This window comes from Vipera ursinii (genome assembly GCF_947247035.1).
Source record: "Vipera ursinii genome assembly, chromosome: 13".
Taxonomy (NCBI): Eukaryota; Metazoa; Chordata; class Lepidosauria; order Squamata; family Viperidae; genus Vipera; species Vipera ursinii.
Window position 1 is genome coordinate 18,300,104 of NC_139526.1, and position 16,545 is coordinate 18,316,648.

General features: G+C 52.5%; 1 protein-coding gene across 1 annotated transcript; it reads right to left on the reverse strand.

Annotated features, from left to right (window-relative positions):
* Positions 1-848: 848 nt before the first annotated feature.
* On the reverse strand, positions 849-7,418 carry UNCX (UNC homeobox; the record flags this gene model as incomplete). Its single annotated transcript, XM_083372456.1, has 3 exons — positions 849-1,913; positions 4,966-5,141; positions 7,130-7,418. 3 exons carry the CDS (start codon positions 7,416-7,418, stop codon positions 849-851), a joined length of 1,530 nt encoding a protein of 509 aa, XP_083228582.1.
* Between the last annotated feature and the right edge of the window lie 9,127 nt (positions 7,419-16,545).

A 16,545-nucleotide genomic window follows, 5' to 3' on the forward strand; every position in this document is an offset into this window, starting at 1 on the left:
AGCAATGAACCCACGGAGGGCATAGCTCGGAACAAGCGTAAAGGGTGGTTAAAAATGGTTTTTATTTATTTATTTGTTTAAACAAACCCTTCGCTCCTTTTTTTTTAAAAAAAGCTACGAGCTTTCAAATCCAGTCCGAAATTCCCCTTCTTCCTCTCCGTTTTAACCCGGAGGTTACTGTCGTTTTTTAAAAGGGCTTTTTGTTTGGTTATGTTTATTTTAAGCCAAGACGAAGAAAATGCCAGGTCTGATTTTTAAACAGAGTTTTATTTATCAAAAAAAAGTGTTGTTATTTTTTTTTCTCTTTTTTTACATATATAAATATCTTTAAACATTTTTTTTTTTTGCAATTTACAAGGTTTGAGGAGTCGCTGTTGTGTCTGGTTGGTTGAGGGGATTTTTTTTTTTGTTTTGAAAGAGTTTGCATTCAGGTCAAGTCCAGCTTCGGGGGCGGGCGGGCGGGCGGGGGGGGGGAACCAACAATACAAAGCCCCCAAGTCCAAAACACTCGGAGCTTCTTTTGGAAAGGAAACCAAAGAGAATAAAATGAAATTTGGAAAATCTCCCCTCTCCCTTTTAAAAAAAATGGTCACCTGATTTCAAGAGCGCAAAATTAGAACCTGGGAAAGTTGTTTTTTTTTTTGGTGGTGGGGGGGGAAGAGAGGCGAGAAGAATAATGGAAAAATAGAGTTGGCCAACCGAGGGACGGGCAGAATCTAGAGGAAAAACTTTGGGAATGTGAGAAGTTTCGACTGATCCATTTACCCCCCCCTCCCAACCCGCAAGGAATCTAGCAGATAAAGATGCTGATCTGCCCTCGCCCCCCCCCCGCCCCGCCGCCCCTTCTTCTAGTCCATATCCACCTCCTCACAGTCTAAACTGTTGGTCTCCGCGGCACAGTCTCTCTCCGTCGTGCGGCAATCCGGATTGCCTTTGGCGTGGGCGGCCTCCTTCGGGGGCGACTTGGGGGGCGCCGCCGGGCCGCTGCTCCCGTCTCCCTGGGAAGCCGAGTCGCCGCCGCCGCCGTAGGGCGCGGGGGAGGCGGCCGAGGAGCAGGGGGCGGCCAGCGGCGAGGCCAGACCCTTCCTGAGCAGGGAGGCGCCGCCGCCGCCCCCCGGCGTGGAGATGGCGGCCGTGCTGCTGCTCTTGGGGGGCGCGGGGTCCGGGCTGGGGTTGGCGGCAGGGAGCGGGGAGCCTCGCTGGGGCGCCTCCTGGGCCGGGTTGCTCTTCAGGGCGGCCTGGGGCACGATGAAGCCCAGCGGCTGCGTGATGGGGTAGAGCAGAAAGTGGCCCTTGCCGATCAGGGGGCGCGCCGCGGGGGCGCAGGGGGCCAGGGCCGGCGAGAAGTCCAGCGCCGCTTTCCGCCGCGGCGGGGAGTCCGACAAGAGGCTCTCCACGCTGAAGGGGCTGAGCTTGGGGTAGCCGCCGGGCAGCGCAGGGGGGGGCGCGCACTCCGATCCTGACGGGCCCCCCGGCTGGTCCTTGGCGGCGCAGCGACCCGGGTAGAAAGCCGAGGCGGCGGCGGCCGGGTCGCAACCGCCGGTCAAGGGAGCGTGGGGGTGGCCGCTGCTGGAGGGCGTCTTGCAGCCGTCGGGCGGGTCCGGGGAGAGGCCGCCCCCTCCGCCGCCGCCGCCGCCGCCGCCTCCCCCGCCGTCGCTGTCGGAGCTCTGCGTGCTGCTGTTGACCGAGAGGCCGCTGGGCGAGTGGAGGCCGCGCGCCTGGCCTTTCAGCAGCTTCTTCTCGTGCTTGCGCTTCTTCTTCTCCATCTTCTCCAGCTCCTTGCGCGCGATCTCCTCGGGATCCATGGGCTCCCCGCTGCAGGTGGTGGGGTGCGAGTTGTGGGCCGGCCGGCCGGGACCCTTTTTCGTGTTCTCTTTCTTCCGCCACTTGGCCCGACGGTTTTGGAACCAGACCTGCACACCGGAGTAGGAGAAGCTGTTAACAGCCGGGCTCCCTCGACCCCCGCCCCACACACACCTGGAGCCCGGGATGGGGGGTGGAGAGAAACCCGGGTCGCGCCCTCCGCATCTGGGGCTTGGCGGTTGTGGGGAAGCAGGCGAACCAATAAAAAAGACACGGAATTAGTCCTTGGTAAAGGTGGCGGTCTGCGCGCAGCCTTACCACTGATATTTTGGAAGGAAGCGAGGGTGGGGTGGGCTTGGCTTTTTTTTTTTTTTTAGAGACCGGGGGCTTCTACCCCACAGGCCAGAAAAGTTCGCGGAAAGCTGAGGAGGGAAGGCTAGGAGTTGAAAAGTGCAGGGCGTTGGAAGGCTTCCCCCCCCCCCCCGCGCAAACAAAAGAAAGTCTGGAGGTCGGAGCAAAACATCAGAGACTTTTCCTGCCCCCTTGCCTGGTTCGTTCTTCCCCATCCACGCGGAAAGGGAAATTGCGGGGGGCGCTTTTCTGCTTCTCCACGCACCTGCCCCCCTCCCCCGGCTGCTTGGCAAACAGCCCAGGCCTCATCTTTCGTTAGCATCCTTTGCCTTCTCCAAAGGAGGATTCGGGCCTGATCGTGCTATAGATTCTCCTATACATTTGGACCGGATGAGCGATCCTAGGCATTCTCTGTTTCTACAACAGCTGGGGGAGGCGGGGGTGTTTATATCTTTGTGGGGTTTTTTTGTTTGTTTGTTTGTTTTTTAAAGAAAGATCACGGGGGAGGCAGAAATTGTGGAAGGAGAAGACAGCAGAGTGGAAAACTTTGTACTAATAAAAATCCACCCGCGACCACGTTCTCCTCTGCGGAGCGGATAGCGGGGATGGGGGGGGGAGGTCGCCACAAAGGACCGAGAGTTTGAGGGCTCCTAACAAATTGAGGAAGGCGTGGAGGAGGAAAACCTTGGGAGAAAATAGGTCTCCTCGGTGGAAACAAACCTGGCTGCGTTTTGCGGCAGGCGATGGCGGAGAAACAGCCCACCGGCGCTTTCCTAGCAGCACCAAGGCCGCCGCTGCTGTCGCCTCCTGGCTAGGGTTTGTTGGGGGGGGGGGGAGGGAGGGAAATTGGCGAAATACAAACTCTGACCCCCGTCGGAGATCAAGGCTTGACACCCCGCCTCCCCCGAACAACCAAAAGCCAATGTCCCCTGGAGGAACTGGCCATATTTAGACATTCTCTTCACTATTTTAATCCTAATTTTAAACCTTAAGGAGATGGGAGAGAAAAAGCGGAGGCGACACGATTTTTAAGCCTGGGGGGCTGGGAGGGGAGGGGGACGGGGAGGGGGAGACCAGCCATCTCTGAGAAGAAATTGGAGAGAGAAAGGGATCTCAGAAGAGAGGCGAGTTTGAGCTTCTATGATTTTGACATTCAACCGAATAGTCTCCTTTGAAAGATTTCAGTGCTTGGTTGTGGTTTTTTAAATCACATATTTTTTTCTGAAATGTAACAACAATAAGAACAACTTCCTAACCTGTCTTTCCATCGCTCATTCCCATTGCAAACCTCAGCAGAGGAAACTTTAAAAAAAAATTAAATAATCATGTTGGGGGGGAAAAACAACAACAATCTAACAATCGTTCATTTAAATAATCAGTTTTCCGAACCAAACAGGCGATTTAAACGCCGGGAGAATTATGACCCTTGTTGGGTGTTTTTTTAAAAAAATTGTTTTCCAGGTTTGTTTTAAAGAAAACGGGCGAGCGGGGAGGGTCTCTTGGATAGCCAATTTTATTTCCGATTCTGATTTTTAGTCGTTCCCAGGGTAAAATCCGCTGGGCTGGGAGCTGCTGGCAATCCCTGTTTTGCTTTGTTTTTTATTAACTGCCTGGGTGTTCGCTTCCTCCAGCCCTTGCCAGCCAGAATTACCAATTATCGTATTAGAGGGGAGGGCAAGAAGGATCTTGACTTCAGCCGAAACCCTTGAACAGATTGGATAAAAGGATTTCCGTATAGAAGAGGTCAAAAGGAGGCAGGCGGAGAAGGCAGAAGTATTTTGTAAATACACTTTTTAGACAAGGCCTGCTTAGATTAATCGGAACCTTACGAGGGGGGAAAGGCAGAGCTTGGGGAAATGTTTTATTTCCTTTTTAAATGTTATTTTACGCATATTCCAAAGGGGCGCCTGAGATGCACTGCAGGGCGATGATGCCGATAATAGAGGTATTCTTCTGATTTTAAGCTTGGAATTTAATTCCAGCGGCCTTTGGTTCTGGCTTTTGGGTGGGAGATCCTGGAGGGGCTTTGCAAAGTTGAGAGATCCCACCCACCCCCCTCCCTCCGCCAGCCTTCCAAATTCAAACCTTGGGTTCTTGAACCCAATTAATTGGCCCCTTTGAAGCTCGAGTGGGGTGGAGTATTAAAAGCAGCGCAGAGCAGACGGAGACGCGTTTGCGGGGTGTGTGTGTGTGTGGGGGGGAGATGAGTAAGGAGAAAGGGCTGAGGGATGGAACGAAGCGACGGGGGTGGGGGGGGGTGAAGGAGGGAACCCAACAACAGCGTGGATGTAAAAGTGTTCCAGGATTTATCAGTCCATTCTTACAGCCCCCAATCCCACCCGTCCCACCCCCAGTCCCCCAAATGCAAAACGCTACGTTTATCTTGTCCTGACTTTTTACAGAGATTTAAAGCCGCTTCGTTTGATGAAAATAACGGCTTTCTTTCTTTCTTTCTTTCTTTCTTTCTTTCTTTCTTTCTTTCTTTCTTTCTTTCTCTTTCTTTCGAGAGGGGGCCGAAATAAGAGGGAAATTAATCCCAAGAATTGCAGAATTTGCCCCCCTCCGCCTTCTCCCAAGGAAGAGACGGGGACGGATGCAGTCCCGAGGCCTTGAGAAGGGGATTCGGAGCCAGCCCAGCTTCTCCGCCTGGGCGCGGACCTGACCGCGCGGAGTCAAAGGCGGACTGGCGGCGCTGCTGGCGGAGACGGAGGAGAAGGCCCGGTAAGGCCCGGTTAGGCCCGGGTGACGTGGCGGACGAGGCTTCCCCCAGCCCTGGGCGGCGAGGAAGGGGCAAGCGGCGCCCCGGCTTACCTGCACTCGCGACTCCACCAGGTCCAGGCGCAAGGCCAGGGCTTCCCGCATGAAGACATCGGGGTAATGGCTTTCGTTGAAGGCTTTCTCCAGTTCCTCCAGCTGCCAGCCCGTAAAATTCGTCCGGGTCCTTCGTCTCTTGCACCCCGGACTTTCCTTGTCCGGATCCACCGAGTCTGGGGGAGGGAAAGCGGAAAGGGAGCTAAAGGAAACGAAGCTGACACCCCCCCCACACACACACACAGAGAGAGAGGCCCCCTCCAGCCCTTTTACCCCACGGAGGAATCTCCTTAGAAGCGTTTCCACGCCGGAATAATTTTCAAAACATCCGGTCAGGGGTGGGGGGAACCAGAAGGTTTCTTAAAAGCCAATGTGAATCCATCTGCCCCACGTATAAACACTTCACACACACACACACACACACACACATCCCTCGTTCCTAAAAACGCCCTCTTTGGAAACAAAAGCGGCTGCTTGCAATAGATTATCTCCCCCTCCACACTCAAAAAAGAATTGGAATAATGGGGTTGGGGGGGGGGTAGAAAGGCAGAGACGCTGCCCGCTCGCCCGACTTCCAAAAGGGGGTTTCGCTCTGGCGATTTTCTCTCCTTTAGAGTTGGCACCCTCTTGAAAAGCTCAGTTATTGGGGAGAGGGCCGTGGACGCGTGTTTAAATTGCCACGCGCCTCGTCGCCTCGCCCTCCCCCCCCTTTCTTTCCCCAGGTAAAGTTCAAGAAAGGGCCTTTGCCTAAATCAAAGTTAACGGTGGACTTCGCGGAGATCTGGTGGGGGATGAAAAGAGTATTTTCTGCGCAGGGTTGGGGGTGGGGGGGGAAGAGGGGAAGCCAGTAGACTCCAGATTTGAGATTCCTGAGCCTTTGGCTAAAACTTCAGATAGCTCCACCGTGAAGCACGTTTGTCAGAGAATAGTAATAATAATTATAAGTGGACAAATATGCCAGATCTGTAACACCATCCAACACCCAGATCTGCCTATCCCAGGTCCTTGGTAAGGACTCGATAGGTAAACAAAAATGCCAAACCCAGCCTGAACATCTGGCTGACTGTGCAAAATTAATAATAATAATAATAATAATAATAATAATAATAATAATAATAATAATAATAATAATAATAATAATAATAATAAGCAAAAAACACCTTACTCGGAACTGCCTAATACTCAGATGTTACCTTAACAGTTCTTAGGTTCTCGGTTAGGACTTGAACTGTTAAGTTTTTACTAGCCCTACACTGTGAATCAAATTAAAGATTAAATCTTAAATAATACAATATTTCCTCTGGAAAACCTTTTCTCGCAGAGGCTTTCGGGGTCTCCACAAAGCTGACCTACCTCTAAAGGCCTGGTCGCTCGCTATTCCACCCCACCCCCAGTGGTCTGTTTAGACAGGGGAGCCCCCCACCCCCAGGATCCCAGCACTCAGTTGAGGGGTCGCGTGGAAACCAAAATCCCTGCCTCTGTTCTTTCCACCTGCGTCGCGGGCCTCCAGACAAACCCCTTCCCACCTTTGAAGTCGTTATTGTGTTAGCAAGGCTCCCTAAACGCATCTCCTGCCGTTACAGACGCCCCCCCCCTTCAAAGATACTCAGAGAAGGTGATCTACCAGCGGGAAAGATTCCCTGGGACCCTGGCAGGAGCACTCTTGCCTGGACCAATTGGGTAGGATCTTATTCTTTCCCCACCCCCCACCCGACCGCGACCCCTCCCCAAGGACCCCTTTCCCTCCCGTGCCCAACTTTCACTGTTTCTCAGGGCGAGCGAAGAAGCCGGGCGGGCGTTGGAGTGGGGGGGGGGGAGAGAAAGTCCGGGCTGCACTGCCTGGCCAACAAAGGCTGCTCTCGAAGCCCCCTCCCCAGCTTCCCTTCAGACAAGCTGAGGACTGAAACCCCCACTTAGTGGACTATAGCCACCGGCCCCCTCCTCAAATGCAGCTACTGGCTGTCAACTCCCCCCCATCATTTCCTCCTCCTCCTCCTCCTCCCCAGGCTGCAGAGCCTGTCCCCCCCACACCCACCCTCCCTCCCACCCACCCACCCAACCCCCCCCCCCCCCCGCTTGGAGGTTCCCGGCTTGGCCCTAGGCCGCTGGCTTGGGAGGGCGGGCGGGAGGCGAAAGCGGGGCGTGGGCTCGGCGGCCCCCTTACCGGCCAGCTTGAAGGGCTGCGCATCCCCGTTGACGCCGCAGCCGGAGGGGAGCAGCGGGTTGGGGTTGACCCCCGAGGCGGCGGCGGCGGCGGCGGCGGCGGCGGCGGCGCAGGAGCCGTTGAGTAATCCGTCGATGGAGAAGGGCACCGAGGCGGCGGCGGCGGCGGCGGCGGCGGCCTGGAGCTGGTGTCCGGCCAGCTCGTAGACGTGGGGGGGTCCGATGGGGTAGGGGAAGCCCACCATGCCGCCGAACTGGGCATGGGGGTGCTCGAGGAGGCGGCTGTCCATGCTGGAGCCGGGCCGGCGGGCGCTCAGCGCGGCAGCTGCTGCCGCCACCGCCGCCGGAGGAGCGCGGGGGTGGCGGCGGCGAGGCGGTGGCGCAAGCCGGGCCGCCCGGGCGTTTTAACTTTAGCACCGGCAGGCCTCCCCATCATTAGGCTCCGGCCCGGGGAATTTGGGACCAATAAGAAGCAGGCAGCGGGGCTGACGTCAGAGGCGAGCCGGGCGGGCGGGGAACGGGGGTGGGGGGGCGGTGGGGGGGGGTGGGGGAGGCGACCGTTTTCCATATCGATTGCTAATTATACCTGACATCCACCCTCAATAAACAATATCACAACTGTCACAACAAGACAAGGAGAAGCCGGGGAGGGGAGGGGAGGGGAGGGGGGGTCTCTCTCTTTGATAAGAACTCCGGCCCCCGAGGGAGGGAGGGAGGGGGGGAGGGCGCAGAGGACAGCCCGGGCCAAGTCGAGGAGAAAAGCGGGGGTGCGGGGTGGGGTGGGGGGGCGCCCAGAGAGGATCCGGGAAGAACTTCAGAGGCGGAGAAGGGAAACCTCGCCAACCCGCCGCAGCATCCCGCGTTCCTGGCGGCCTCCGCCTCTCCCCCCCCCCGCAAAATCACTAATAGATTTCCCTGCGTGGCGGAAGGAGGGCCGCTCTCCTCCTCCTCCTGCCCCCCCCTTCCTCTCTCCTCCCCCGCGCCGTCTTCTTCCTCGCTCCCCTCTGAACCTTTTAAAGTGCTGTTGCTCCAATTACAGAGAGACATTGAGCGGCAAATAGACTGATCCAATAATAGGAGATTCATCATCCTTTCTTTCCAGGCCTGTCACGATGAATTTAAAACTACAAGCCTTTTCATCTCCTCTCAGGCTTCTCTCTCTCTCTCTCTCTTCCCCCCACCCCTCTCTTCTCTCTCTCTCGAACGAGGAGGAGGAAGAGGAAGGAGCGCGAATTGGAAAAGCTAAAAAAAATAATAATGCCGGAGAGTTGGAGCAACAGAAGGAGTGAGAGTGGATTGGAGGGGAGGGTGCCTCTCTCTCTCTCTCTCTCTCTCTCTCTCTCTCTCTCTCTCTCTCTCTCTCTCTCTCTCTCTCTCTATATATATATATATATATATATATATATATATATATATATATATATATATATATATATATCAGCGCCATCGGGTCGTATCAATCAAAATAATAATTAAAGGTTTCTCCCCCACGCATCCCTGGAGAAAATAAAATCACACACGTACTAAATTATGAATGGGCCAGAGGGTGCCTAATTAAAAAACTAACGGGCGATTTGGCAAAAGAGCATGCCTCATACTTTGTGTGTGTGAGGGAGGGGGGGTAGGGGGGGGAGAAAGAGAGAGAGAGAGAGAGAAACAGAGAGAGAGATGCACAAATATAGTTAGAGAGATGTACACAGAAGATCTTCGGCAGAGCCAAAGGCGCAATTCCGCATTCAAACCCGCGCAAACCCCCTCTAAAACGGCCCCCTCCCCCCACACGCACATTTTAACCAGAGAAAGATCTGGCCAAAAATCAGGCCGACCTACGTTCCCCGGGCCGAAAGCAAGATCCCGCAAGGAAAAATCTTTTTAGGTGCCTTGGATCCCAGGCCCTGCCGGAGAAGGGGCTCGCGGCCGGAGTCAGAGGAGACGGGGGCTAAGGCAGAGCGGGGGGGGCTTCCTTGTGGGGGGGGAACCAGTCCTTCGGAAACCTGACCCCGCTCCGACAAACCAGACGGTGGCCAGTGTAGAGCACTGGCGGCACCAGTCTGCCAGCGGGCCCCTTCCTGGTGTGGAAGCGCTGTCTTACAAGCCCAAGGCTTGGGGGTCGTGGGGAAAGTTTACGGGGACCCCGTCCTTTGGGCGCGTCTCTCTCTGGTTCGGGTGCCGCTGGTGATCCGCCTGGGAAGCGAACCCAAAGCCTATTCGGAGCGACTCCGAAGGCGCTGCTTTTGCCGGGGGAGATTCGGCCTAGATTCCAGGACGTGCGGCTTCTTCGGGGTCCCCCCTCTCCCCAAATCTCCCTGCACCGATCAGGATGAGTGCTGTCCGGCTGCTGATCCAGGTAACTCCGTGCGTAAAAGTTTGGCCGTCCTTGCTCCCACCCCGGGGACGCCGGTTGCTCGCCAGAGGAATGCCAGCAGACGAGGCCTCTCTCCCCCCACCACCACCTCCAGAGACCACCCCTGCAAGCCGAGGGGTCCTGCCCTTTGAGACGGCCGTCTGGCCGGCAGCCCTGCAAGGCTGTTCTGGAGAGGGCAGGGCAAAGGATTGGGCCAGGCGCAGCCCGCAGCTGGTCCCTTCCTCTCCCGCAGGCGCCCTGCGAGGTCAGCGCGACTTACTCTCCAGTCTGCCGGGCGCAAAAGAGCCGCTTCACCCCCGGCTTTTATTATTATTATTATTATTATTATTATTATTATTATTATTATTATTATTATTATTATTATTATTATTATTATTATTATTATTATTATTATTATTATTATTATAAAAGCGAGGCTCCTCACAGCAAAATTCCCCTGCAAAGAGGGGGAACGGGGCTCGCTTCCCCTTCCCCAATAAACTGCGCGCGCGGGGGCCCCCACTCTCTCCAACCCCGGAGCGCAGCTGTTTCGTCCTCCTGTTTTCTGGGTGTCTTTCTCGAGGTGAAGCCCGCCGCATGGGCCGCACCTTGTCCGGCTAAGCTTAGGATCTGCCTTCCTCTTTTCGAGGAAGCGGCCGTGTCCAAAACCTTGCGCTTTTCCTAAAGCCAGAGGCTAGAAATAAGTGCAAACTGAGCCTAAAAGCGCGCGTCTCTTCTCCAAATATAATCCCAAACTCCTAATTTGCCTGGGCCTTTTTTTTTCAGGTTAATAATAACGAGAATATTTCTGCTTTGTAGGTGGCGTTTTCTTTTAAAATAGCAAGAAGAGCAAAATCTGAAGAACGGGGTCATCTGTCTCCTCTTTTATTTTCTAAACTTCCCGTCTCTTTTCAAAGTAGAAAGTTGGGTATCTTCGAAGTTTTCAGAGGCGATCCGAGGCGCCTCTCCGGAAACATATTTTTACAGGACCTCTTCCCCCCCCCCCCCAAATCAGGAATTCCCGTGGATAGCGCGTTCAGGGTGAGACCCGCAGATGTCAATTCGGAATAAAGAGAGGAACGAAGAGCCTAATCCGAATTATTTTTGGCTTCCCTGTGCGATTGAATTTTCTGCGAGGAGCCGAAGATTTTTTCCCCCTTCCTTTTTGGCCCTAATTGAAAGTTTAGTTTAAAAAAAATAAAATAAAGTAAAATTAAATAAAATAAAAAATAAAATAAATAAAAAATAGCAGTTTAGGCACCGGCGCTTTCCCGCAGCCCCGCCCCTCGCCCACCTCAAGGCAGGGGAAGGAAAAGATAGGTGGTTACTAATTCCGGGGTGAGAGGCCAAGGGTTCCCCTTTTCAACATAATTTAATTTCTTTCTCTATAAATACTAAATGTAAACTGTAGCCACTGAAGCAAGTTTTCGCCTGTAGCAATAAAACCCTCGTTTTCTGTCGGATTTCAGGCCAGGAATGGCAAAGGAACGTGGGCTTGAATACAAAGCGGTAATCAATCCGGCCCACGAATAAAAGGGGGGGATGGATTTTTCCCCTCCCCTCTCTCCCCCTCCCTCCCGCTCGCTTCTGCCTCTCTTTTATTATAATGAATTAATTCGACTTTATTTATCCCATTTTCTGGAGCTGACAGAATGTTAATTTGAGTTGAAATTTCTCTCGCCTCTCACTCTCTGACCTTTGGCCCCAGGCTGGCGTGTTGTAATAACCTGAATCTTTCAACAGAAGCCCTGATAATTGTTACCTTATTAGCATGCAAATTGTTTAATTAATATTATTATGGAGAAGCATACAATCCGTCCGTCACTTGACCTCGAGAGCAAGTCCACGTCGCAACCAGCTCCGCGCATTTCAATGGACACATTTCAAAAGCGACTTTGCAATTATATAGATATAGATAATATAGATATACATAGATATACATATACATATATACATACACACACACTCCCCGCTTTCTCCCTCTCTCTCTCTCTCTCACACACACACACACACAAACTCATACACACACTGCCCACTTTCTCTCTCTCTCTCACACACACACACACACACAAACTCTCATACACACAATCCCCCCTCTCTCACACACACACACACAAAACCACACATGAATCTCTTTTCTTTTCTTGTCTTGTCTTCCCCAGCTCCTTGTTGAAGTTCAAACAGCAATGGCGATGATAATAATAATAATCTCTTAAAATGCTTGAGAAGAATCTTTCTGGGGGGAGAGAGAGGGGGAGAGAAGGGAGGGGGGGCACCCTTTGATCCCACTCTTTCTTGATATCTTTTCATACCGCTACTCTATCTTCAAACAGAAAAAGGAAAGGAAAGGAAAAAAAAAAGCCAGGCGCGCGCAAATGAGCGAAATGGTTTTATTCTTTTCTCCCTTAATTTTTTTTAATGTGATTTTTTTTTCTTTCTTTTCTTCCAACATCAAAATTTTTCGTAATTGCTTCCATGCCAATAGAAGCAGCGCCTTTCGAGACAACCGATTTCCGTGGTTGTTCTAGTAAAGCTGGATTGGAGGAGCAGCGCCGTGAGACGGGGGGGGGGGGTTGCAGTGGGGGGGGGGAGGACGGAGGGAGGGAGGAAAAAAGAATAGCAGCCCTTGACATGCAGTCCTGGGAGACGTCGCATTTAAATCTCTTTTTCTATAGCCGAGTGACATTGTCAGATGCTAGCTTTAATTAACTTGATAATAAGACGTACAAGGCGCGCATTTGGGACGCCAAGCGCTCCCCTCCATCCATATATATATATATATATATATATATATATATATATATATATATATATATATACATAATATTCATTCCGAAGAGCTTTATCTTTGGCAGGATTTGGGGCTCCTTCCCTGCAAAGCTGGACGGCCCCCCCTGAAATTCTCCTGCACCCCAAACCCACCCCTCCCTCCCCAAAACAATAACCTCGGTCTCTCCTCCCGGGCTGAAACAAGGCGCCGGACAAAGAAAAGTCAAAGCGGGCCGGAGAAGAGAGAGGGGGGGGGGCGCTGGGTCTGCCCCCCACCCTACACACCCACCCTCCGTCTCGGCTGCCCCATCCCGAGCCTGCGAGCGGGAGACCCTTTAGGGGGGGATTTCCCCACGTCCTGGATAAACAGAGGTTGGCTGGGGGGGGGCAACTCTTGTAGGACCTGGGAGAACCCAGCCCGTTGCTGGAGCGCTGTGTGTGTGTTGGGGGGGGGGGGCAGGTCCTTCTCTAATGAAAGGTCCTTCTCTAATGAAAGCCTTGCGGGAGGGGGAGTTGAGACAAGGCCTTTTTTGCGCGGAAAGAGCTCCGGGCCGGGGTGGGGGGGGTTCCGGGCAGGGATCCGGCGCTCACCGCCGCAGCGAGGACGAGCGGGACTGAGGCGCTCTCCCCCCCCCGCCCCCCTCTGCAAAATCAAGAAAGAACGGGGGGTTTACTTTTGAGTAGAGAGGAAGGCCAGCCCTTTACTTCCATACCTGCTTATTCTTTTAATCTTAGGCTGGTGGAGTCGTCCTCTCTTTCGATCAAGCCTACCTCACAGGGATGTTGGGAGGGGGACGAAGGAAAAATGGGCTCCCTGCTTGGATCAACAGAAGAAGGAAAATTCCTGCCCCGAGGAGATTACAGTGGGCAAGTCTCAGGCCGGGGAAGGGAGTGGGGGCAGAGGAGCCATGCCTCCCCCTCCCCGAGGATCAAGGGGTCTTTTGATCAAGGGACCTCTGGTCTCCATCAACCTTGGAGATCGTTCTGGATCAAAGGCAAGAAAAGATTTAAATCCATAGAGGGATGGGAGAATGGAAACACCCCCCCCCCAATGTTGGCACAGAGAGACAGACAGACAGGCAGATGCTAAACAAAAAATAATAATCAAGAAAACAATTTTGCATTCAGCTTAAAGTGGCTGCATCTTGTGGCGGTTCCTCAGATTTAAGAGAAGAGCTTCCTTCGGTTTCCTTGGGGGTGGTGGGGGGAGGAGGCTGCAGTTTGCCATGACTTTCAGCCACTGGACAAATGACTGATCATGATAACTGAGATGCCGGTTGGTCAGCCAATGCAAGGGTGGCCTGGAGCCTCCCAGGGTGGTGAGGAAGGAGAAGGATGGTCTGTGATGGAAAGGGCCTCTTTAAAGGAATGAATTTCCAATAAAAACAAAAATAATAACCATTCTTAGGCCCTGGGTTACGGCTTGAATCATTAAGTTTCTACCAGCCTTAGACTGTGAATCTACATTAGAGTGCCCACACGTGATAAGGACAATGTCACACACCCATTGATGATAGCTTTAACACAATCAGACACCTACATCCGCCTTTCCCGGGCCCTTGGGCAGGGCTCATAGGCAGACAAAAATGCCAGATCCAGTCTAAAGATCTGGCTGACTGTGCAACCAACCATCATAATAACACAACACACCGATTGTGGTTAGATCCTGTCAGCAATAATTTAAAGGACTCCCTCAATATTTGGAAAGTTTGGGTTTATCTGACCTGAACGTCCTAATTTCACACACACACACACACACAGACAAAGAAATAGCCTGCTAGGAACGGCTTATGTTTTCAGATGTTACCTTAATCATTCTGAGATCTTGGGTGAAGACTTGAATTATTAGGTTTTTTTTTCCACCAATGTGTGAATTTAATTGTCGATGAACAATATCATCATCAACAACAACAATAATAATAGAGGTAGAGCCTAATTTTTTATGGGCTTGCAAGCTGCAAAAGACGAAAGAGCAACAGATTGTCCGTTCTTATTTATTTTATGCGGGTGGGGGGGGAAATGAATAAAACACCCAAGAGCCACAGTTGACCAGCCTTTTGGTGTCTGAATGCAGGCAGGCAAGTAGATAGGAAGATCCTACAGCGCTTGGACCCTCAAACCTTCACCATAGCATCCCGTGACTGGAGCTTCCCAGATTCCCAGCCCTCCATCCTTGCAGGAGGGGGCCTGTCCTGTCCGGGAAGCCCCCGTGCAGGCCTGTGGAGAAGAGAGGGGAGGGGGTGTGAATGAACAGGGGTGAGAAACAGCAGTTCCATCAACTCCTTCCAATGGTTTGCTTACAGGAATAGCTTCATTCCAGAACAGCCTGCAACCTCCCCAGAACGGCATGGATGAGATTGGGGGGGGGGGAGTTCTCTCACAATGTCCAATTCATGGGTGGAGGGATCCCTGCCAACAGGGCCCCCCTCCCCAACCTTGAAGAAGGCCGCCATCTCCACCATCCTTGGCTCCAGAAAGAAACACACAAACACACACAGCGGTGGGTCCCTGGGCCTTTTCTTCTACAAGAGGTGCAAAGGCTTCATCCTACGCTGGGCCAATCCGTCTGTGGATTGGCATGAGTCTCCGTGGGGACTTGTTCACCAACAGGAGAAAGTTAAGACAGCTGTACAGTGGGGGGGGACCCTGGGGGTTCTTGTGCTGAACTACAAATCCCAGCATCCCTTGCCAATGGCTCATGCGGGTAGAAGCTGCAGAGACTGGAAGGCTGGCATGACCTAGAGCAGGGCGACTTTCAAAGGGGTGGACTTCACCCCTTTGAATCCCCCAGCCAACATGCTGGCTAAGAAATTCTGGGAGTTGAAGTCCAGGCAGCTGAAAGTTGCCCAGTGGTGAAACTCTGCTCTAGACGTTTGTCACTTTTCCATGGCTTAGAACGCACACACTTAGATAACGCTGGCCTAGTTCAAAGCTGGTTATTACTGAAGGGGAGACCACTAAGAGATCCAAGGGCTTTGGGCCAGACTGGGAACTGAAGAGGAAAAAGAAGGAAAGAACAGACATCTATTCCAGACAAAGGCTGTGGCACCCCCTTCTGTATGGCTGCAACCAATTTCTACAGAGCTGTCTGTGAAGTTGCCAGGAGCAGCCTGCACCAAAGATAGACTTGGTCTATCTTGCCAACAATCCCTGGAAGAGAAACCAAGTAAGTCCTTGATCTAAAATTGGAGCTTGGCTCTGACCTAGGTTTATCTGTCCTTTAAAAAAAATGGAGAAGGAGAAGAAGGAATAATATGCTGGTCTGTGACCACAGTATAGACAGCAGGAGGAGGGGGAGGAGGAGGAGGAGGAGGAGAAGAAGAAGAAGGAGGGTCAGGAGGAGGAGGAGGAGGAGGAGGAGGAGGAGGAGGAGGAGGAGGAGAAGGAGGAGGAGGAGGAGGAGGAGGAGGAGGAGGAGAGGAGGAGCAGGAGGAGGAGGAGGAGGAGAAGAAGAAAGAGAAGAAGAAGAAGAAGAAGAAGAAGAAGAAGAAGAAGAAGAAGAAGAAGAAGAAGAAGAACAACAACAACAACAACAACAACAACCATCTTTGGTGCTCTCTGAGCTTGGTTGTTCTCTTGCAGACGTTTCATGATCCAACTAGGTAACATCATCAGTGCTAGAAGAAAGGGGGGAGGAGGAGGAGGACTGTGGGGTCCTCGGTGGTCTCTGAGCTGGGTTGTTTTCTTGCAGACGTTTCATAGGTAACATCATGGGTCCTAGAAGGGAGGGGGGTCTGCAGAAGGGAGGAGTGGGAGGAAGAGGAGGAGGAATAGGAGTCCTTGGGAAGGATTCATGGCTGAAAGTGCCAAATCCAGTCTAAACACCTGGCTGAGTGTGCAACCAGCCATAATGGAGGAATTGATAGGCATTCTGCTAAGTGAATCGGCCTAGAAAGGGACGTGGCACTGGAAAATGTTGCCTTTATTTAAACCTGAGGTTCGGTGCCAGAGAGCATATTCATGAAGTCACCAGACTTTCTCGCACATTCGTCTTCTGAGCCAGCCTGGCCTGCGCACACACGTAGAGTCCTCCATAGGTCCAAGTTGCATTGGTTAAATAAATGAATGGATATCAACGCTGCCTTCTTGTTTTTCGGCTACTGCCCCCTGTTAAATAATAATATTCAAAACCAACATGAGAGAATTATTTGTTTCCTCTCCCTCTCTCTCTTTTTGAAGTTACAGCTCTGGTAAAAAAAGAGTCCTAATTCATACCCACGACCATGAACATGAGGTTATATGTTTCTCTTTTTAACAGGCATGTCGGGCAAACTGTGTGGCCGCATGTTTAGTCTCTGAGCTCC